At 38.7% G+C, this 22,785-nt stretch overlaps 1 protein-coding gene across 1 annotated transcript in view; it reads left to right on the forward strand.

Moving 5' to 3' along the window:
* LOC127684766 (POTE ankyrin domain family member A-like) overlaps nucleotides 1–22,785 on the forward strand; it is a 44,091-nt gene that overhangs the window by 14,169 nt on the left and 7,137 nt on the right. The window contains exons 6-11 of the mRNA XM_052181615.1: nucleotides 482–678; nucleotides 10,895–10,965; nucleotides 12,190–12,253; nucleotides 12,825–12,853; nucleotides 20,336–20,441; nucleotides 20,759–20,808. Coding sequence (XP_052037575.1) covers nucleotides 482–678; nucleotides 10,895–10,965; nucleotides 12,190–12,253; nucleotides 12,825–12,853; nucleotides 20,336–20,441; nucleotides 20,759–20,808 — 517 coding nt within the window. The remainder of the gene's footprint in view (nucleotides 1–481; nucleotides 679–10,894; nucleotides 10,966–12,189; nucleotides 12,254–12,824; nucleotides 12,854–20,335; nucleotides 20,442–20,758; nucleotides 20,809–22,785) is intronic.

Consider the following 22,785-nt stretch of genomic DNA (forward strand, 5'->3'; position numbering starts at 1 on the left):
AAGTTCTCTTGTTGGGAAAGAGGTTTCGCAGGATAAGTAGGACTCTTTGGGCACCATTTGGGAACCTTGACTGGGAGAATGTGGTAGCTGTTTATAAGCTGGCTCAGTTACTCTTTGTGAGTTCAGCTCTGCAGGGGAATGGTATAGATTATGCCTCACTTGTTTTTAGGAGAACAGTACTTTGGTGTTTAATATACCTGTGTGCCAAGGTTAGTAGGTTGTGCAATACACGGGTCACAGATTTCAAATGGAGAGGTGCTAAGGCTCTTTCACATTTTCAGTTATATTGCAAGCCCAAGCCCACTGTTGGTATTTTTTTTAGCATGGTTTCTAAGTGCCTATGAGATCTTGATCTGTTAGCAAAATTAAAATACTTGATTAGAACTACAGGCATGAGAATTCTGCTCATTGTGGCGCCTCTGTGAATGTTGGCCACCTCTGCTGTCCACATGGATTGATTACATCTCCCTTTGCTTTCTAGAGATCACCAGGAGAGATGCTTGCATGACGGTAATGACTTTTATACTAGCATTGAATTACTAAGTAGGTACTGTGTAATGTATTTGATAATTAACAATCAGTTACCTGTCTCAAAGCCCATCATGTCTGCCACGAAAGTGAAAAACCCTCCCCAGAGTGAAGCAATGGAAAAGACAGAGGCAAGACCATCAGAGCCAGGTAAGACTCACAGTTTAAGTTACTTTGAAAAGAATTAGGTGAGATATCAATGACCAGCCTGTCCATCCCTATTGCTACCCATCAACAAAGAGACAGTGTAAGTTGTCATAGGCAGCAAAATGGTCATTCCAGACATCATATTCGAGTAAAAAGTGTTTATTAGCACACATAGTAAGTGCTGAAAAAATGGGAGATTTGACCTAAACTTTTAAAATACATTGAATTTACCAGGTTGGAATATCCATCCTTTATAGACATTTAAGGAGGTTCCATGAGATTCGTTAGGTTTCCCAGTGTTTCAAACTGCCTTCAATGTAGTGCAAATGAGAACAAAGCCTAGTGACAATTCTGTAAGTCTGTCCCAGTGTGAAGCATCACTTTCCATGTTAATGTGAAAGATACAAAGTAGAAAAGAAAGATAAATGCTTAAGATGCAAGTTCTGCGATTATACCCATGATCCCAAATTTTGGAAGGTCAGGCAAGAGTTTCCCCAAACCTAATAATTGTGGATTAGCCTTGATACACAGAAAGAGCCCTCTATTATAAACAGACAAAAAAGTCCATTTAAATTCTACCAGAATACGAGGCCTTCTGTTTCTGATTCCAATTATTTATTAGCTAACTTGGTGACCTCATCAGCTATGTATTTGATCATAGAATATAGCATTATATAATTGATTATAGTACATAAAGTAAAATTTGTATACTTCCCATTGTTATGTTTATGGGTGCGTCTTCATTTCTTTCTTTAGTCAATTTTAATGACTTAAAAATTTTAACCATTTCCTGGCGTGTGCTATGATTATGTTCATTCCCATCCCTCCCTGCCTCCCACCATCTGTCTATCCAAACCAGTCCTTTTTCTCTTTTCTGGAGCTGGGTTAAATTCAGGCCATTCACATGCTAAGTGCACAGTACCTGAGCTACCCCTTCAGTTGTTCTCAGTTCACTGATGAGTTCAGTGAACACGAGAAACAGACCATGTAATAAAGGGCCTGAAAATAAGTTCCTTCAGCGTTGTGGAGTAAAATGCAACCCACCACAGAGCTGGCAATGGAAATGGCTTACCCGTGTTCCCTCATCTCTCATCTTACAGTTTTTAAAAATTTCATACTGTTCATATGTATATATACATGCACATGCACATGTACCCCCACACACACACACAATGCCACATTAATGAAAATCAGATAGGATAGGGTAATTGTTAGTTCCAGGGATGCAACTCAGGCATTCAGACTTTGTAGCAAGCACCTTTGCCCACTGAACTGGGCCATGTGGGCAACATGTGCAACATTATCGACAAAGTTTGAACTCTTCTAGAAATCACACTTGTACACTTTTTAAAATGTTAACAAAAGTCATTCTGCAGGGGAAGTAGATAAATTTGTATCAGATGTTTCAGGAAGCGTCACCTCAGTCTGGGCCAGCTTCATGCTTACTTTTGTTTGTTGTTTCTGTTCTCTATTCACTCCCCTGGCTCAAATTACTCTTATGAATGTCACATTCACCATCTTTACACTTAGAGTTATAAATCACCATTGAAAATATGAAGAAAAGATGCTTTGGGACATTAGTAGCCAAGGTTCCAAGATGCGTGAGCTTCCATCATTTCAGGGCCGACTACGCCAGACTCTGCATCCTTAGCCTGCTCTTCTGGAACACTTCCGCAGCATCCCTGAGCATCTGCTGTGACCTCATCAAGCAGCTCCATGTTGCTGACTGATGTGCAGTTCGCACAGGACTTCCCCTTGGTTCCTACCTTTCATGCTCTTATGCTTACTAATCTATGTCTGCCCAAACAGACACAAGTGTGAAGTCGGGTAGAGGAAAGCTGGGTGGAGGAAAGTAAGTGCACCCTGTGGAGTTAGGGTGACATTTCTGAACAGGACAAAGCAGAATGGCATGCATGGGTACAGATGAAGAAAACCACTAGTTTGTATATAAATTCTTTTAAATGGGGGGAACGAGGGCTAGAAGGGTTGCTCAGTGGTTAAGAGCATCATCTGCTCTTGTAGAGGTCCTGGGTTCAGTTTCCAGCATCCATATGGTTGTTATCAACTCCAGTTCCAGGGAATTCTATGTCCTCTTTTTATTTCTATGGGTACCAGGAATGTGGTTTCCATACAGGCAAACATTTATACATACAAAGTAAGATAAATTTAAGAAATTGAAGTAGAAAAATGGGTTTAAGTTCTTACTCATCCATTGGTGTACTTCTGTTCTGTTGCTGTTCTTAATTGTGACCAGTTTCATGGCCAACCCTTGAGAGTTCCCAAATGAGCTATCAGCACTCATCCAGAGGGATGCAGAGTTGATTATGTGTTCTTTTGCTTTCCAGAGAGCACCAAGGAGGACACGTGCACAATGGTAATGACTTTTATAATAGCATTGAATTTTACTAAGTAGGTACTGTGTGATGTATTTAACACTTAACAATCACCTGTCTCAAAGCCCATCCTGCCTACCATGGATGTGAAAGACCCTCCCCAGAGTGAAGCAATGGAAAAGGCAGAGGCAAGACCATCAGAGCCAGGTAAGACTCACAGTTTAAGTTACTTTGAAAAGAAGTAGGTGAAATATCAATGTCCCCGGACTGTGCATCCCTAGTGCATCCACAAAGAGACGGTGTAAGGGCCATTTTTGGCAAACATATTTCAGAAAAAGGCAACAACTAGCACACATATAATGGCTCATCTTAGATTTTCCTCTTTCCAAGTTTCAAAACCTTAAATTCACTATTTTGGGATCTCTGTCCCTTGCAGGCACTTAACGAGGTTAATTATAATAGCCAGTTAGATTTCCCCAAAGTTTAAACTGCTGGAGGGTAGTGGACCGAATGGGAGCGGTGTGTGACAAAGACCGTGTAAGACTATGCCACAATGAAATGAAACTACTTTCCTATACAACATTTGTCATGCTTGGTGTGCAGCTGAAGTGACACTCCTCAACCCAGGAAGCCAGGCAACTGTTCTCTTGAGCCCAAAAGTAACCTTGGTCCATATAAGATATATGATACCTATTCTTCACAAACAACAGGAAAGTCTACTTGAATTTGAATAGGAAAACAAGTCATTTATTAATGATCTCAGTCATTGTCTGGATAACTCAGTGGTCATGTCAGTTATATATCTGAACATAACATATAATATACTCTTGGGTATAATGCTCAAATATAAATTTATATCCTTGAAGTTTCTTGTTGTATTTACTTATATTGTTTTCCCATTTTCTCCATTCTTTCCTATTTTTAAATGAATGTCAAAAATCTCAACCACCCTGTACGTGTGTCCCGTGTGAACACGTGCACTGTTTGTGTGTCCTCTATGAACATGTGCACTGTCATGTGTCCCCTGTGAACACATGCATCCCCAGCACGATTCCTCATCCCTGCCTCTTCCTGCCACTCCTCCTCACAAACAGTCGTCCTTTTTGTATTTGCATTTCCCCTTGCATCTTCTGTGGACCTGGGACAAACTTATTTGCATTTGCATGGTAAGCACACAATGCACTACTGCTGTTCTCATTTCCTGTCGAGTTTAGTAAAAATGAAAAAAAAAAAAAGAACATTTACTAGAATAGTATCAGAGAGAGCTGCTTTAACATAGAAGGTGGAACACAATCTTCCAAAAAAAAAATGGTTTGTTTGTATCCCTTCATTTATTACAATTTTCTAAAAATTACTTACCATTATTCCTGCTTATGTGTGCATATACCAGAATACAGATGTAGAGGAATACATGCTAGAACACAACTTGCAGGAATATGTTAGCTCCTTCTTCTGTGCATGTTCTAGTAGTTGAAATCATATCCCTGGACTTGGTAGCCATATCACCTGTCCACATGTTTCATATTTCTGACCAGGTTTGAGTTCTGCAGGAAACCACATTTGTTTTTTTTTTTTATATTCTAACAAGCTTCCTTCTGCAGTGGCAATAAATCCGTGTCCTAAATATTTCACAAGCTTTACCTCAGTGTAGGTTAGCTTTAGCTTCACTCTTACAATGGTGCCCTCTGTTAACTCCCCTGGCTCTACTCCTTTTTAATGAATGTCACATCCATCATCTTTACACTCAGAGTTATAAATCACCATTGAAAATATGAAGAAAAGATGCTTTGAAACATTAGTAGCCAAGGCCCCCCAAAATGCGCGAGCTTCCATCATTTCAGTGTAGGGCCAACTACGACAGACTCTGCATCCTTAGTCTGCTCTTCTAGGCCACTTCTGAAGCATCCCTGGGCATCTGCTGTGACCTCATGAAGCAGCTCTATGTGCAGCTGACACCGGACTTTCCCTCAGTCCCTACCTTTCATGTTCTCATCCTTACTAATATATGTCTGCCCAAACAGACACAAGTGTGAAGTTGGGTAGTACTGCTGGGTGGAGGAAAGGCACTCTGTGGAGTTGGGGTGATGTTTATAAACAGAGACAGAACAGAATGGCATGTGTGTGTGGAGATGCAAACCACCATTTTGTACGCAAACTTAGAAAACGTCTCACTCAGTGTGCTTCTGTCCTGTTGCTGCTCCTTATTTATGATTAGTTTCAGAGCAAAAGCTTCAGGAATCTCAAAGAGCCATGTGCTGCCACCCACCACATTGGGAATATTAGTACTTCCAGTAAGCGTGAACGGCAAAGAAATATTCAGACATGGTACACATTGGGAAGAGGAACACAACAGAATCCAGAAATCTAAGGCTTACCTTCAGGGTCCTGACACAGGTTTAGGCACAATTAAAGTCAGAATTGAGCCAGGCTGAGGTTGTATAACTCAGGAGTTCTGGTCAAGGTGTGGTCTGGATGGACACTGCCAGTTCTGAACCTGAAGGGAAGCCTTATTAGTTGAGGCAACACGCTGCCTCTTAGGAGACAGTGGCACATGCTCCAGGGATAACCCTACCCTCATGGATAATTTCTATGCTGCCTAGATTTTTGTCAACTTGATACATGCTAGGATGTCAAGGGAAGAGTAACGTAATTAAGGAATTGTCTGTATCAGATTATCCTGTAGGGAAGTCTGTGGGGGAATTTTCTTGATTGATCATTGACTTGGGAGGGCCCAGCGCACTGAGTGGACCACTTCTGAGTTATTTAAGTAACTGGATTATTTAAGAAAGCAGCCTGAGCAAGTCAGTAAGTGATGAGCGTTCATCCATGGCTGCTGCTTCAGTTCCTGTCACCAGTTCCCTGTCCTGACCTCCTGTTTTGGCAGCGATGGGCTGCAACTATAAAGCTGGTGGTCACAGCCATATAATGTGACTAGAACTGCCTTCATCCAGGAAAAGGCTTACCCTGCAAAGCTCGTATTTCCTGGAACGGGCCTTCCAATATGAATGTAGACCTCCAGACACCACTTGGGAGTCTAGATCAGGCAACTGAATGCTGGCAGTAGGTTGTCTCAATCGCATTTTTGTGACTTCAGCCCCAAATAGGAACCATGAAGGTTAGATGTCACTTGTTTCTAGTCAAGACTCTGTCTAATATGCTTGTGTGCAGAGGTTAGAGGGTGGCCTAAAGCACAGGAGACAGAATGCAAAAAGAGAGATGCTAAGGTTTTATCCTGTTTTTAACATCATTGTAAGCCAAGTGAGGAGTCGTATTTTTTAGGAAAATAAATTTCTAAGTGCCTGTTAGATCTTGATCATTTAAAACCAAAGTAAAAACATGGAAATATGAGCATTAGAATTCTGCTCTTTGCCATATCTTCATGAATGCTTGTCACCTTTGCTTTGTATTTAGATTGATCATATTTTCCGTTGCTTTCTAGAGAGCACCAAGACAGATGCTTGCTCAACGGTAACAATTTTTATGATTCAATCTTAAGTTACTAAGTAGATATTGTGTGAAACATACAACATTTACCAATCACCTTATTTCAAAACCCATTTAGCCTACCACCAAAGTGGAAGATTTTCCTCAAAATGTAACAGCGGAAGAGGCAGAGGCAAACCCATCCCAGCCAGGTAAGACTGCAGTTCTACTGACTGGGAGCAAAGTACAGGACATGTTAACACTTCACAGTCCTCCCACTCTCACTCCACTCAGGATGGCGACATTTGCCAGGCCCCATGCGGGTGTCATCTGACACCCATTTCTCACATCTGACACCCATTTCTCACATAATGAATCTATGAGACATTTACAAATGAGTTCCAACTTAGCTCTTTCTTCTAATCTGTTTCAGTACATTACATTTACCAGTTTAGAATCTCTGTCCCTCATAGCCCCTTACCAAGGTTAATCATGAGGCTTATGAGAATCTCCTAACATTTGAACATGCTGGGACTGGGTACTATTGAGGTCGTTGTGTAAGACAACTATTCACGAATGTGTCATGAGATATAAGTATCTACTATCATTTGAAAAAAAAAAACTCAGTCAAAATTGAAATAAAAAGCCTGAGATGCAAATGCTGTGACACAGCCCAGAGTCTCCAATTCTGGAGCCTGGAGGCCTGGACTTGCTTTGACAACATAGCAGGATGGTTTCTAGTTAAACAAAGGAAAGTCCATTTTATATCCTGACAGTTGGTCATTTATTAGTGATTCATGTTTTTTCCAGTTAATTTAGTGGTTTTATATATATATATATATATATATATATATATATATATTAGAATATATTATACAATTAGGTATAATATAAATAATAAACATACTTATTTACATAATTATCATTATATAATTTATACTATATAATTACTTTATATAATCTAATACATATAAATAATAAATCTAAACTTGTATATCCTCCAAAGTCAATCAATTGTACTTAAAATGTCTTCACAAGCATATGAGAAACACTGTGATCGAAGCCACTGCTCATTCTTTTCTCATGTGGTTCAGTAGAAGACACGGAACCTTGCTGGAAAGCATCAGAATGGCCCCCTTTGGCACCACCCATAGGAGTGTAAATCACAAAGCGAGGCCATGGAAGTGTAATCCATGATGTGCCCACAGTTGGCAGACATCCTTCATCCTTTCTCATTTCATTTGATAACATGAACATGTTGATGACCAGAGTTCCACTCTGCAGGAATCCAGATTAATACATTAAGAAAATATTAAAATTCCTCTAGGGTGGAAACTGGTGTTTCTGTTATAAATTTCTAAGTATTCCTGGATGGTTCACTTCAACTTTGTCTTGTTTCATCTTCATTGTGTAATGCTGCTTTCTCATGATCAAGTAGGCTTCATCTCACGGATGTAGGGATGGTTCAATATAAGCAAATTGATCAATTTAATCCACTATATTAACAAACTCAAAGAAAAAATCCACATGATCATTTCATTAGATGCTGAGAAAGCATTTAACAAAATTCAACATCCCTTCATGGTAAAAGTCTTAGAAAGATTAGGAATTCAAGGCCCATACTTAAACATATTAAAATGTAATATACTGCAAACTGGTAGCCAACATCAAACTAAATGGAGAGAAACTTGAAGCAATCCCACTAAAATCAGGGACTAGACAAGGCTGCCTTCTCTCTCCCTATCTATTCAGTATTGTATTTGAAGTTCTAACTAGAGCAATTAGACAACAAAAGGAGGTCAAAGAGATTCAAATTGGAAAGGAAGAAGTCAAACTATCACTATTTGCAGATAATATGATAGTATACTTAAGTGACCTAAAATTCCACCAGAGAACTCCTACAGCTGATAAACAACTTCAGAAAAATTGCTTGATATATAATTAACTCAATCAGTGACCTTCCTGTACTCAAAGGATAAAAAGACTGAGAAGGAAATAAGAGAACCAACTCCCTTCACAATAGTCACAAATAATATAAAATACCTTGGTGTAATTCTAACTAAACAAGTGAAAGATCTGTGTGACAAGAACTTCAAGTCTCTGAAGAAAGAAATAGAAGAAGATCTCAGAAGATGGAAAGCTCTCCCATGCTCATGGATTGGCAGAACTAATATGGTAAAAATGGCCATCTTGCCAAAAGCAATCTACAGATTCAGTGCAACCCCCATCAAAATTCCAACTCAATTCTTCATAGAGTTAGAAAGAGCAATTCTCAAATTCATCTAGAATAATAAAAAACCCAGGATAGCGAAAACTATTCTCAACAATAAAAGATCTTCTGGAGGAATCAGCAACCCAGACCTCAAGCTGCACTACAGAGCAATAGTGATTAAAAACTGCATGGTATTGGTACATTGACAGGCAGGTAGATCAATGGAATAGCATTGAAGACCCAGAAATGAACCCACATACCTATGGTCACTTGATCTTTGACAAAAGTGCTAAAACCATCCAGTGGGAAAAAAGTCTTTTCAACAAATGGTGCTGGTTCAACTGGCAGTCAGCATACAGAAGAATGCACTTCGATCCATTCTTATCTCCTTGTACAAACTCAAGTCCAAGTGGAGCAAGGACATCCACATAAAACCAGACAGACTGAAACTAATAGAAAAGAAAGAGGGGAAGAGTCTCAAACACATGGGTACAGGAGAAAATTTCCTGAACAGAATGCCAATGGCTTATGACCTAAGATCGAGAATTGACAAATGGAATCTCATAAAATTACAAAGCTTCTTTAAGGCAAGGACACGTTCAGTAGGACAAAACAGCAACAAACAAATTGGGAAAAGATCTTTATCAACCCCACATCAGACAGAGGGCTAATATTCAAGATATACAAAGAACTAAAGAAGTTCGACTCCAGAGAACCAAAAAAACCCTATTAAAAATGGGGTATAGAGCTAAACAAAGAATTTTCACCTGAGGAATATTGAATGTCTGAGAAGGACCTAAAGAAATGTTCTACATCCTTAGTCATCAGGGAAATGTAAATCAAAGCAACCCTAAGATTCCACCTCATACCAGTCAGAATAGCTAAGATCAAAAACTCAGGTGATAGCAGGTGCTGGCGAGGCTGTGGAGAAAGAGGAACACTCCTCCATTGCTGGTGGGATTGCAAACTGTTAAAAAACACTTGAAATCAGTTTGACAGTTCCTCAGAAAATTGGGCATAGTACTACCGAAGGACCCCACTATACCACTCCTGGGTATATATCCATAGGATTCTCCAACATGTAATAAGGACACATGCTCCACTATGTTCATGGCAGCCTTATTTATAATAGCCAGATCTGGAAAGAACTCAGATGTCCCTCAACAGGAATGGATACAGAAAACGTGGTACACAATGGAATACTACTCAGCTATCACAATGAATTCATGAAATTCTTAGGCAAATGGCTAGAACTAGAAAATATCATCCTAAGTGAGGTAACCCGGTTACAAAAGAATACATACAGTATGCACTCACTGATAAATGGATATTAGCCCTGAAGCTTGGAATTCCCAAGACACAATTGACAGAGCGAATGAAACTCAAGAAGAAGGAAGACCAAAGTATAGACAATCTGGTCCTTCTTAGGAGGAGGAACAAAATACCCACAGGAGGTGTAATGCTGCTTTCTTTTCACAGCCTTTTATTGAAACCCTAATGTAAAAAAGTGAAGAAAGGAAAGAAAAAAGAAGGAAGGAAGGAAAACTATAGTTCCCAGTCCATGAGGCGAACTGATAGGTAGCATGTAAATCAGTAATTTGTGTTAAGGCTGTAAGAGGTACTCTGGAGAAGGTATGTGGGGAGCCTGTGTGAAGGCATTCCCTGTGCATCCAGAGAGAGGGAGACATGCAGAAGTCTCATGTAACAGAATGTGAAACATTTGTCAGAATAGTGCATAAATAACATGGCTGTTGAAGAAATAACTTCACTGATAAAGATATACACAAGAACAATATTTTGATGACCACATTTTTGAGTAGTTTAAGAGTTATTTTGAGGTATAAAATAGTGTAGAGTATGATTTTTTTCACATGGCATTTAACATGTTTGCAGTTGGGGTTTTTCTCATGCATGTCGAGTAGATTAATTGTGGATAAATGTTTGAGAAGCTTACTTGCCCTCTTGAAAACTTCCAATATCTACGTAAGTGATGCATAGATGTTTTGAATAATTACATCTATTTTTATAAACAATTAAACTAAAGATAGTTGAAATAATTTCTTGCAAAATTACAAGTGCCATTTTTATCACTAATGTTAAATAGCTATATGCTGCTCTATAATGTTCTCTCTCTATATGTAATGTTATATATGTTGCTACAGAAAATATAACTTTCACTCTTTTTTAATCAAACTCTTAGAATCTTAGTTTCACCATATACACATGATATACATTTTTTTTTAATGTCCAGAACAAGGCTTAGGAGTGTCCTCAGAGAAAAAAGCAAAGACGTCTGACCACAATGAAAATAACTGGCTACTGGTAAAGTTTCAATTTCTCATTTAATATTTTACCCTCTTTTGATTGAAGATTAAAGACCAATGGCGTTTTCCTCAAACTGCCCTGAAGATTTAGCAGATAATTCCATGTTTCATTTTTAAAATGTTTCAACTAGTTATAGAACTTAGAATACTCCCACATGAGAATGACATGTAACTACACTTTATTTGTGAGTATTGTAGGCTGTTGGGGTTTTAATTGTTTAACCTTCTACAGAAGGGTCATGTAAGAATCAAACCTTATGCAAAAACAGCTGAAATTACAAACAACATACCAGTTATAGGCCATGCGTGTGATTATTCCTGGAGTCATGTGTGTAGTTTCATGTTACCAGCCAGCAACACTTCAATTAAACTTTGAATCCTTCCTTTGATATCTAATTGATTTTGGTGTTTTGTTATAAGAGGGGCTAAGACATTTAACAACTCCATTGGCCAGTCAATGACTGGTTCATCCATGATGGACCCTCGAGAGTGAATAGAGTAATCTTTCCTCTCTGTCTTCATCTCAGTGAAGGAAATCGCTAAATACAGTAGTGCTGTGCACTGGTCTCAGTGGCCCTAAGAATATATTAGGACCAAAAAACTTTATAGGAAAGCATGACACTAACATTATATCAGTAAGTGACAGCACTGTCCCTTCTGACACATGGACATTCACATACATAACACACAGTTCTCAACAAACAAACTAGTATAAGAACATATGCATAAGGTAAATTTTTACCATCTTGGATTTCCTATTTATTCCCCATGTTATATTCTGCAGGTTCAGTTCCCAAGCTGAGTATCATATTTCAAAACAAAAGCATTTTATGTCCTTTAAAAACTTTTAAATAACCAATATTGTATTTATAGTAAGTAAATATTTAGGAATTTATGTATGTTTTAAAAGTATTCTTTTAGGTATAAAATACATATTCGATAATTTTAAAGGTAGTTTCCTTGTTAAGGTTTTCATGAGAGCAAATATTAGAATTTTTAAGACCATGCTTACTGTCAACTCTCATGTTTGATTAAACCCCAAGTAGCCAGCCATGATAAAGACTTGATCAAAGGAGAGCAGGCCGGGCTCTGTAGTGACATGTACTCATACTTAGTACATTCTCTTAAGTCTAATTACTTTCAAAATAAAATAATTGTATCATATTTCTAGAGACTCTTTAGAAAAGTTTATGCTACTCTTTCCTGGTGTGAATTTTTCCAGGACAGTCATAACTCTGGGGATGAAGAAGAAAACAGCAGTGACATCACAAAAGGCAGAGTTTTGGGTAAGAAACATTATTTTATTCAAAAACTGTATTGAGAGGCTGGAGAGCTGGGGCAGCCACTGACTACACTTGTAGCTCTTGTGGAAGACCTGGTGGCCACATGGGGATTTATGAGAGGACTTTAGGGGACTGGTTGCTCTCTTCTGTCCTCCGTAGGCACCGGGGACACATGTGTTACACGTGTTTATGTGCAGGCAAAACATCTATACACATAAAGTAAATAAATCTAAAACAATTTTTTGAAGTTATCTAACAGAAATGTTTGTTGAACCATTTGTATGATTAAAGGAATGTTCTGCTGTTCTGGGACTGTACAGATCCACTCTTCACTCTTGTCACTTTGGAAACTTAGCACTCTCAGAGGCGAACTGCACGTTTCCTTTCAACTGATATGAAAACACTTCCATTAAGTATACATTCATCCAGCATAGTTTATATTTCATATTTTATGCTAACCAGAGTAAATACGAAGCAGTTTCAAGTAAAGCACAGTTGTCATTCAATCCTGTCTCTTCATGTGTCCAGAGTGGGTGTTGTCATATTTCATAACTTTTTCCCTATTACCTTCTAGCATGGGTTGACAAAGATGATTCCTTGCAGGTAAAAGCATATACCTTTTTTTCTTGAATTATTAAGGATATACATTGCAAAGCATACATTTACTAAATATCTTGCTTCAAATCCTATCCAGCCTACAACTACAAAGAAAAAGTCTTCCTCAGATGATGTAGAAATAATCATGTTAAAACCATTCAATTCAGGTAAAATTTATAATTCAACAGAATCTGAAAAGAAAAATAAAACTGCTTACCACTTCTTCAATCTTAATTCTTATATATTCACTTATCTGTCTATCTATCTATCTATCTATCTATCTATCTATCTATCTATCTATCTATCTATCTATCTAACTATCTATCTATCATCTATCTATGAATGAGACAGAGTTTCTTTGTGTAGCCCTGGCTGTCCTAGAACTCACTTTGTAGAGCAGGTTGATCTCAGACTCAGAGATCTGCTTCTCTGCCTCTCGAGTGCTGGGATTAAAGGCATGAGCCACCATGCTCAGCTCCCAATCTTAGTTCTGTTCCTCCAATACTAATCACAAAATATGACATAAAGAAATCAATTTTCACTCCTGTCATCTGTGTTCTGAGGAGACTCATTTACAGACATAAATAGAATGTTTGTTTTGTTTTAATATAGGGACTGGCTTACAGGATTCTAGTTTTGTGTTTCAGTACCAAAACCTTTTTTGGGTTTATACTCTAAATACCATGGGCATTTATAAATGTTATCATTAGATTTCTTAGACTTTCCCCCCAAAGTTTAAAAATGCTGACAAGGGATTCAGGTGTCAAGATCCACGCCTATGTTCTCAGCCACTTGGGAGGCTGAGGCAGGGCATTTTTTGTTCCCAGAAGTTCTTTGTTAGTGAGATTGCAAAGCAAGATATGTTCTCTTAAAGATGAAAACACAGAACCATTTCAGTTGTCCATATAACCATTTCTAATCTGGGCCTAAATTGAGACAACATTCTGTAGGAGTTTAGTGCTGATAAATCTACTACTATTGTTGTGGAACAATCATCAGTTATAACGTTGTAGACTTTTGAGTATGCTATAAATCCAAATGCTTTTAATTCTTTTCCTGTCGTGTTTGCTGTATAGTTTTCTTCTTTTTACACTGGGGAATATGCTTGGGAAATTGCAGGATTTTCCTATTGATATTGCACAGGCTTCTGTGTGTGTGTTACTCCTCAGACCTTCTATTATTATTATTATTATTATTATTATTATTACTACTCAGCTTTGGCGCAATAAAGAGCAGATACTTACAACTAGAGCTAAGTGAATGTCAAAATTTACAATGGAGTGGAAAATTTTGAGCAACATAGGATAATTACAGACATTTGAGTATTTCTACATTTATATCATCTACATCTACCTACATATTATCTATCTATCTATCTATCTATCTATCTATCTATCTATCTATCTATCATCTGTCTCTCTGTCTACCCATCTGTCTGTCTCTCTGTCTACCCATCTGTCTGTCTACTCTTCCATGGTAATTACTAGTATTTTGTACTTCAGGATTTCAGATTTGTTCATTTTTCCTTTAACAAAATCATTCTCTTGCCACACGTAAGGTTATACCTCAATATTTCTGAGAATGCCACCTCTGTGTCCTCCCTTTACCTTTTTTTTGTCTCTGTTGTATTTTCTTCTCTGACTTCATCTGCCTCCACTCATTCATTCTCCACTTATGCATGTTCTTTATCACTGTTAAGAGTACACAATGCAACATGAAGAAGTCAACGAAACTTCTCGAAGCTGCACAACTCTCATAATCTTACGCTGCAGGCATCTCTCTGTGGCTCTTTCTACTAGTGTTACTGGCCTTCCTGCCCTCCCCAGTGACTGTACTTTCAGACAAGTTCTCTATCAACCACGCCTCTTCGTCCATCATTGTCATTGTCCATGCCCACATCCTGTCCTGCCCTCTGTCTGCCTAAAGCTGCTCTTTCAGTGTCAGATCAGGCATCACCTCAAGGAACGAGATTCACATTTCAAGCACACTTTCAAGAGCGCCGGAAGGAGAAGGCCCGCAGCAATTGATTCCTGAGCAAACTGAGAAAGTATACACTTAGGTGACTGAAAGCGCTGCCCACGCCAGTCTGAGGGTGAAATGCGTAGACACATAAGGAAGCAGCTTGCAGTGGTTACCACCATGAGTAGAGGTCCCTCCCGAGTGCTGTGGCACCCCAAGCAAACCACCACCTGCTTATCCAGGGGGAGCCATCGTCAAGGATGACTTGAGATGTTAGATGGCATCCTACTGGGTAATGTCAGAGCATGCCAGATGGTAAAGCCTAAGGTTCCTGGGAGTTCCTTGGGAAAATAAAAACATTACTATTATTGATTTTAAGCATTTCTAGATATTGATATGGAGACTATTACTTTGTGTTATTTTTAATGATTACTCTCACAAAAAATATATAGGTTTGTCTGTAGAGGAGGTCATTGAAGTGTCATCGGAAGAAGAAGAGAAGGGAGATGATGATGATGATGATGGTGGTGGTGGTGGTGGTGACGAAGTCGGCGATGACAAGGATGGTGGTGATGATAAAGATGGCACTGGACACCAGCAACTTGTGGTAAGGAAACATTTAATTTCTCATTTAATGTTTTGGTTTTGTTTACTAATGTAGCACCAGCCAAATGCAAACACCTTCAAGTCATCTTATACAATCAATAGAAAATTTTAGTTTTTCTTTTTTAAAAAAAAAACAAAAACACAACACATTGTACGTAATCATAAAGCTTCGAGTGTTCTGTTCTACCAGTAACCGCTTACAAATTTTATGCTCAGGTTTATGGATTTTTTTTTGTTTATATTTGCTCTTCCATTATATAACCTCTGTACATGATAGAAAGTAGAGTCAAATGTGTCTTATGGCTAGACAATAACAATTTTGAACATTACCGAGTTGATGGCATCTGTATCTGTTTCATGCAAGAGTAGCCACACCCAGTGGTTGGGAATCTGTGGCTTTCCATTGCCAGCAGCATGCAGGTTACGGTTTGGAGTCTGTCTCTCCATGTCTATTGATTTGGGGGCAGTCTTGTAGACTAAAGGCAAATTGTTCACAGTGCTATCTCTAATGTCTTGAGAGGACACATGGACTGGCCTTCGTGTAGACACTGCATAAGCTGCATGGAGCTATCATTACAGACAATTTGAATTGAAGTAGAAAACTTTTCTCATTCTGTTTGGTGGATTTTTCATATTTTTATTTATTCATTATTTTTGTATTTTTTCTTTCCTTACCTTCCACAGACGAGTACTCACAGCTTAAATGGTCCCTTGGCACAGCTAGTTCTTCGGTGTCTGATTTTTCAGTCCACCGTAATCTCCGATATTGCCCAGTTGAGTTAGATGTTTCTGATCAGGAGCCGAGTGGGGCTGCCATCCATCAATCCATCCCACATAAGATTCAACAGAACCCGTGCCCCTTCTTTCATGGAAGGAGTAAAATTTATATCATTACTTGTGTTTATTGAACACACAAGATGGAAGCCTCTTACATAGTTTAATTCAAACCCGAATGAATAAAATAGTAATAAAATCTGAAGCAGTGCATTACTCAGCTTGAGTTAATATAAATCATGCAAACAGATGCGAGTTGTTTATTCAAATTTAGTGAAACAAGCATAGAAATTCATTATGTGGAATTTAAAAAATTATAAATTTCTCAACATCATAGTATTTTGAATATACTACACATTAGCTGTGCATGGTTGAATATGCCCTTAATCCCAGTACTCAAGAGGTAAAGGAGGCAGTTAAGTTTGAGACCAGCATGGTCTGCATGGTAAACTCCATAATAGCCAGATATGTATAATAGTGAGACCATATCTCAAAAAGACAAAAATACTATGTATCAAAAAATAAATGTAAAATCCAGGCTATTTGGGTTCAGATAGCTGTTTGTTGAAAGCTGAAGGCATTGCTCAAATGATGACATGTTGTACGATCGTGAGAACCTGCTAATTACAGATTCCCAGGCTTGGCAGTGTGTAGCCCTGTGCTAGGGCTGAGGGAGACATAGGTGTACCAGTGCTGCTTGTTATCTAGCCAGTCTAGCCAAAAGAGCCAACCGTAGGTTTAGTGTAATATCCTCTCTCAAAAACAGGCATAGAAAAGGAGGAGGAACACACCTGTAGTCAGTCTGTGGCCCTGCACACATGTAGTCATAGCTGAGAACGTATGTCCACTCATGAAGTTGAAACAAACAAAAAACTCTATACAAATAAGAGCGTATGTGCATGCACGGGCACACGCACGCACGCATGTGCACACACACACACACACACACACATGAAAACTGTGGAGTCCATTGTTTTTGCTCAGCCTCACCTGAACATAAGACATGCCCTGGAGTGTTTGATACACCCAATCTCACTCCATTGAAGAAAACTGTTTTTCCCTCTCCTATCAGGTATAAGTTCAGTTGTTAATTTTTACCACAGTGACTAGTTTTAATTCATTCATTTGTTCATTCATTCTTTTTTTTTCAACAAAACAAAATAAAATGCAATAAGATAAAACAGAAAGTATCACATCAAAGCTGGATAAGACAGATAGAGGGAAAAGAACCCAGGAGAGAACACAATAAACAGATGGTCACATGTTTGCGCACTCAAGAATCCCAGGACAACACTGAACTGGAAGCCATAATCTAAACACAGGACCTGGTACAGGGCCATGCAGGTTCTGTGCTTGCCGGGTCATAGGAATGTTACTCAGTTGATTCACATGGCCTTGCTTTCTTGGTGCCCACTGGCTCGTACATTGCTTAACCTCCTCTTCCACAAGGCCCTGATCCCTGTGGGGAGGGATTTGATGGAGACATCTCATTTAGGGCTGAGTCTTACTGTGGGCCTCTGTATTTGTTCCTGTCTGCTGCCAGAGGAAGCTTCCTCGATGCTGGCTGAGCAAGGCACTGATCTATAGGTGTAGCAGAAAATCATCAGGAGCCACTAAATATCACCACAGTGTTCTATTATTTTATTTTTGGCCAGTATTATTTGGTTTTGCTCTGAGTCATGGGCTATCCAGTCTCAGGTTCTTATTCACACAAACCATGTTGGGTATGGGTTACATCTCCAGAAGTGAGCTTTCAGTCTACATCAGTTATCCAATAGCCATATTTAAAAAGATATTTTTCTTGGTGAATATATTTATGCTGAAATATTTTCCACAAAATTTAGTTTGCATATTTTTTGTATCCCATCTATCAGAAATTATATATGTTAATATATCTGCACTTCATAGACATGAAACCAAAGCTAGCAAACAAGACATTATTTCCTTGTTTCTTTTGCCTTCTCTGTTGTTCTCAGCATCTTAGGGTTCTGTATCCACACACATTAATTGTGGCAGAAGAATTATATAGTTTTACACATATTTCCCCTTAAACTCATATGCATGCCCTGAATGATGCCATCTAATGTCCCCTAATGTTCTAGTGCAGACCTGTCTTCAGGACTGCTGAGTGACGTGTTTCCTCTCTCTGAAACTGAACAGATTGACCTTATAGTTGCCTGACTCTATTACTCTACTTTGACCTCTATTTCCCCTTTATCAAAAGCACTATCAAGTGAATATTATGAACTGAACTTGTGGAGATGCTGGACTGAAATTCCTCCACACAATTTCTTTTTTTTTTTATTCGATATAATTTATTTACATTTCAAATGACTTCCCCTTTTCTAGCCCCCCCACTCCCCGAAAGTCCCGTAAGCCCCCTTCTCTTCCCCTGTCCTCCCACCCACCCCTTCCCACTTCCCCGTTCTGGTTTTGCTGAATACTGTTTCACTGAGTCTTTCCAGAACAAGGGGCCACTCCTCCTTTCTTCTTGTACCTCATTTGATGTGTGGATTATGTTTTGGATATTCCAGTTTTCTAGGTTAATATCCACTTAATAGTGAGTGCATACCATGATTCACCGTTTGAGTCTGGGTTACCTCACTTAGTATGATATTCTCTAGCTCCATCCATTTGCCTAAGAATTTCATGAATTCATTGTTTCTAATGGCTGAATAGTACTCCATTGTGTAGATATACCACATTTTTTTGCATCCACTCTTCTGTTGAGGGATACCTGGGTTCTTTCCAGCATCTGGCAATTATAAATAGGGCTGCTATGAACATAGTAGAACATGTATCCTTATTACATGGTGGGGAGTCTTCTGGGTATATGCCCAGGAGTGGTATAGCAGGATCTTCTGGAAGTGAGGTGCCCAGTTTTCTGAGGAACCGCCAGACTGATTTCCAGAGTGGTTGTACCAATTTGCAACCCCACCAGCAGTGGAGGAGTGTTCCTCTTTCTCCACACCCTCTCCAACACCTGCTGTCTCCTGAATTTTTAATCTTAGCCATTCTGACTGGTGTAAGATGAAATCTTAGGGTTGTTTTGATTTGCATTTCCCTAATGACTAATGAAGTTGAGCATTTTTTAAGATGCTTCTCCGCCATCCGAAGTTCTTCAGGTGAGAATTCTTTGTTTAACTCTGTACCCCATTTTTAATAGGGTTGTTTGGTTTTCTGGAGTCTAACTTCTTGAGTTCTTTATATATATTGGATATTAGCCCTCTATCTGATGTAGGATTGGTGAAGATCTTTTCCCAATTTGTTGGTTGCCGATTTGTCCTCTTGGCTTTCTATCTGATATCAGGTTTCATATCATATTAAGGTGACTACATTTACAACCTACTATCCTTTTCCTCCTCCTCCTCTTCACTATATGTGTACATGAACATACACATGCTATTGCATGCCTGTGTATGTCAGAGGACAACTGTATGAGTCTATTCCCTTCATTCAACACACACTCTGAGAACTGCGCTTAGATTGGGCAGCCTTGTGTATCACAGTCTTTTCTCTGTTGAGTCATTTTGCTGGCCTGTCATCAACTATTTTGAAATGTTTTTCTTACCCTTCCTTCCTATATTATGGTCATCTACCCTTACACAGTTGCAAGTGAGACTTGTGTATAATTGTTTCTTCTGAAGTACCTCAGTTCTTATTCACGTGACTTGCCTGGGCAGTGAAGAGAGGTGAGCACCTTCTAACCAGAACGAGCTAGTTCTCTGGGGATTTGGCCTTAATCTTCCTGTTTGACCAATACAGCTCATAACTGTAACTGTAGGTTACAGTTTCTGCTCATAGTGCCTCATGTCCAAGGCCCTGCGCACACTCCCTGTCGGCTTTCTCTGTCTTTCAAATTATGATCTCATGCTTAGGACATTCTCTAAACTTCACAGGAAAAATGGATTCTTCCTTCTGTGATTATAGTAAATTCACTTCAGTGATAGAAATAACAAGCTAAACTTTTCCCATTTGTTACCACGAGTCACTCTACTGGGAGAAAGCATCTCACCGGATTGTGTCTAAAATTCGACAGAATATAGATATGTTTTTGCTTTAGTGACTGACACAGTGAGAGAGCAGTGGAGAGAATGAATGAAGACATATAGTTTCTGAAGTTTATTTTTCTTTTTTTTCCTATTACAGAAAGAAGAAACACAGCAGCCTGCAGGGAAAAGTAACCAAGAGAATCCTTCCAGTAAGCAAATGAATAATGATGACGTCACCTATGCTAATGGGAAGAATAACAGCAGTAACGAAAATAAACTTGCAAATTTGCATGAAAAGTTTTTATGTCCAAATCCCAACATGATTAAAAAAAGCACTAGTGTACATATTCTCAAATAAGCATTGCTTTTAAATTTTTTCCTTGTTTTGTTCTTACTGTAACAATGTCTTCCTGCAAATGCTTCAAACATATCAAATTTAATCTTGTTTTATCAAAATACACAAATATTAAAATGTAGTGATAAGATTTATGTAATGCACACAAAATATATCTTTAAGTATGAATATTTAACTCCACTGTAACAATGCACTCTTTAATGTCTCTGTGTCTACATTGTACAGATAAGCCGTCCATATTCCAGGAAGGCGACGATTCAACTGAGGACTCTGAGGTTTGTCCAATACAGTTTTTGTTTTTGAAAAAAAAAACTGAATAATTTGTCTGTAGTAAATCCATTTCGGTAACTCATTTCATGACTTAAACTTATTTTTCATTCATTATCAAGTGTTACTGACTTTAATATAGACGTTAATCTCTTTTATCTGTCTATAATTTAACAGACTACATATTTTTTTGTTTTAGTGGCTGATACATTGAATGGGCAATGGAGAGAGTGGAAAACCATAATTTCTATTTTTTCCCATGGGTTATCCAAACATAGCATTTTTTCCTTTCATTTTAATTAATTAATTAATTTTCCTTTCATTTTAAATTAATTAATTAATATTTCCTTTCATTTTAATTAATTAATTTTTTTTACACTCCATATTTTATCCACCCGCAGTCCACCCTCAGACTATTCCATATCCCATACCTCCTCCCCACCCCGTCTCCAAGTGGATGTACCCACCTCCCACCCCACCTGACTTCTAAATTCCCTGTGGCCTCTAGTCTCTTGAGGGCTAGATGCATCATCTCTGACTGAATCCAGACCAGCAATCCTCTACTGTATGTGTGTTGGGAGCTTCATATCAGTGGGTATATGCCACCTGTTTGGTTATTCAGTACTTTATTTTTTATTCGATATATAGTTTATTTTCATTTCAAATGATTTCCCCTTTCCTGTCTCCCCACTCCCCAGAAGACCCATAAGACCTCTTCCCTCCCCCTGTTCCCCCATCTACCATTTTCCACTTCCCAGTTCTGGTATTGCCCTATACTGCTGCACTGAGCCTTTCCAGAACTAGGGACCACTCTTTCCTTCTTCTTGGACATCATTTGATATGTGGATTATGTCTTGGGTATTCCAAGTTTCTACGCTAATATCTGCTTATCGGTGAGTGCATACCATGAGTGATCTTTTGAGACTGGGTTACCTCACTTAGTATGATGTTCTCTAGCTCCATCTCTTTGTCTAAGAATTTCATGAATTCATTGTTTCTAATGGCTGAATAGTACTCCATTGTGTATATATACCACATTTTTTGTATCCATTCCTCTGTTGAGGGACATCTGGGTTCTTTCCAGCTTCTGGCTATTATAAATAGGGTTGCTATGAAACATAGTGGAGCATGTATCCTTATTACATGCTGGGGAATCCTCTGGGTATATGCCCAGAAGTGTTATAGCAGGGTCTTCCAGAAGTGACGTGCCCAGTTTTCTGAGGAACCGCCAGACTGATTTCCAGAGTGGTTGTACCAATTTGCAACCCCACCAGCAGTGGAGGAGTGTTCCTCTTTCTCCACATCCTCACCAATACCTGCTGTTTCCTGAGTTTTTAACCTTAGCCATTCTAACTGGTGTGAGGTGAAATCTCAGGGTTGTTTTGATTTGCATTTCCCTAAACGAGTAATGATGTTGAACATTTTTTAAGATGCTTTTCAGCCACCCAAGTTCTTCAGGTGAAAATTCTTTGTTTAGATCTGTACCCCAATTTTTAATAGGGTTATTTGGTTTTCTGGGGTCCAACTTCTTGAGTTCTTTGTATATTTTGGATATTAGCCCTCTGTCAGATGTAGGGTTGGTGAAGATCTTTTCCCAATTTGTTGGTTGCCGATTTGTCCTTTTGACAATGTCCTTTGCCTTACAGAAACTTTGTAATTGTATGAGGTCCCATTTGTCAATTTTTTATCTTAGAGCATAAGCTATTGGTGTTCTGTTCAGGAACTTCCCCCCTGTACCGATGTCCTCAAGGGTCTTCCCCAGTTTTTTTTTTTTCTATTAGTTTCAGTGTGTTAGTTTTATGTGGAAGTCCTTGATCCACTTGGAGTTGAGCTTAGTACAAGGAGATAAGGATAGATCAATTCGCATTCTTCTGCATGCTGACCTCCAGTTGAACCAGCACCATTTGTTGAAAAGGCTATCTTTTGTCCACTGGACTTTTTCAGCTCCTTTGTCGAAGATCAAGTGGCCATAGGTGTATGGGTTC

The sequence above is a fragment of the Apodemus sylvaticus genome, chromosome 5, assembly GCF_947179515.1.
Source record: "Apodemus sylvaticus chromosome 5, mApoSyl1.1, whole genome shotgun sequence".
NCBI classification, from domain to species: Eukaryota; Metazoa; Chordata; class Mammalia; order Rodentia; family Muridae; genus Apodemus; species Apodemus sylvaticus.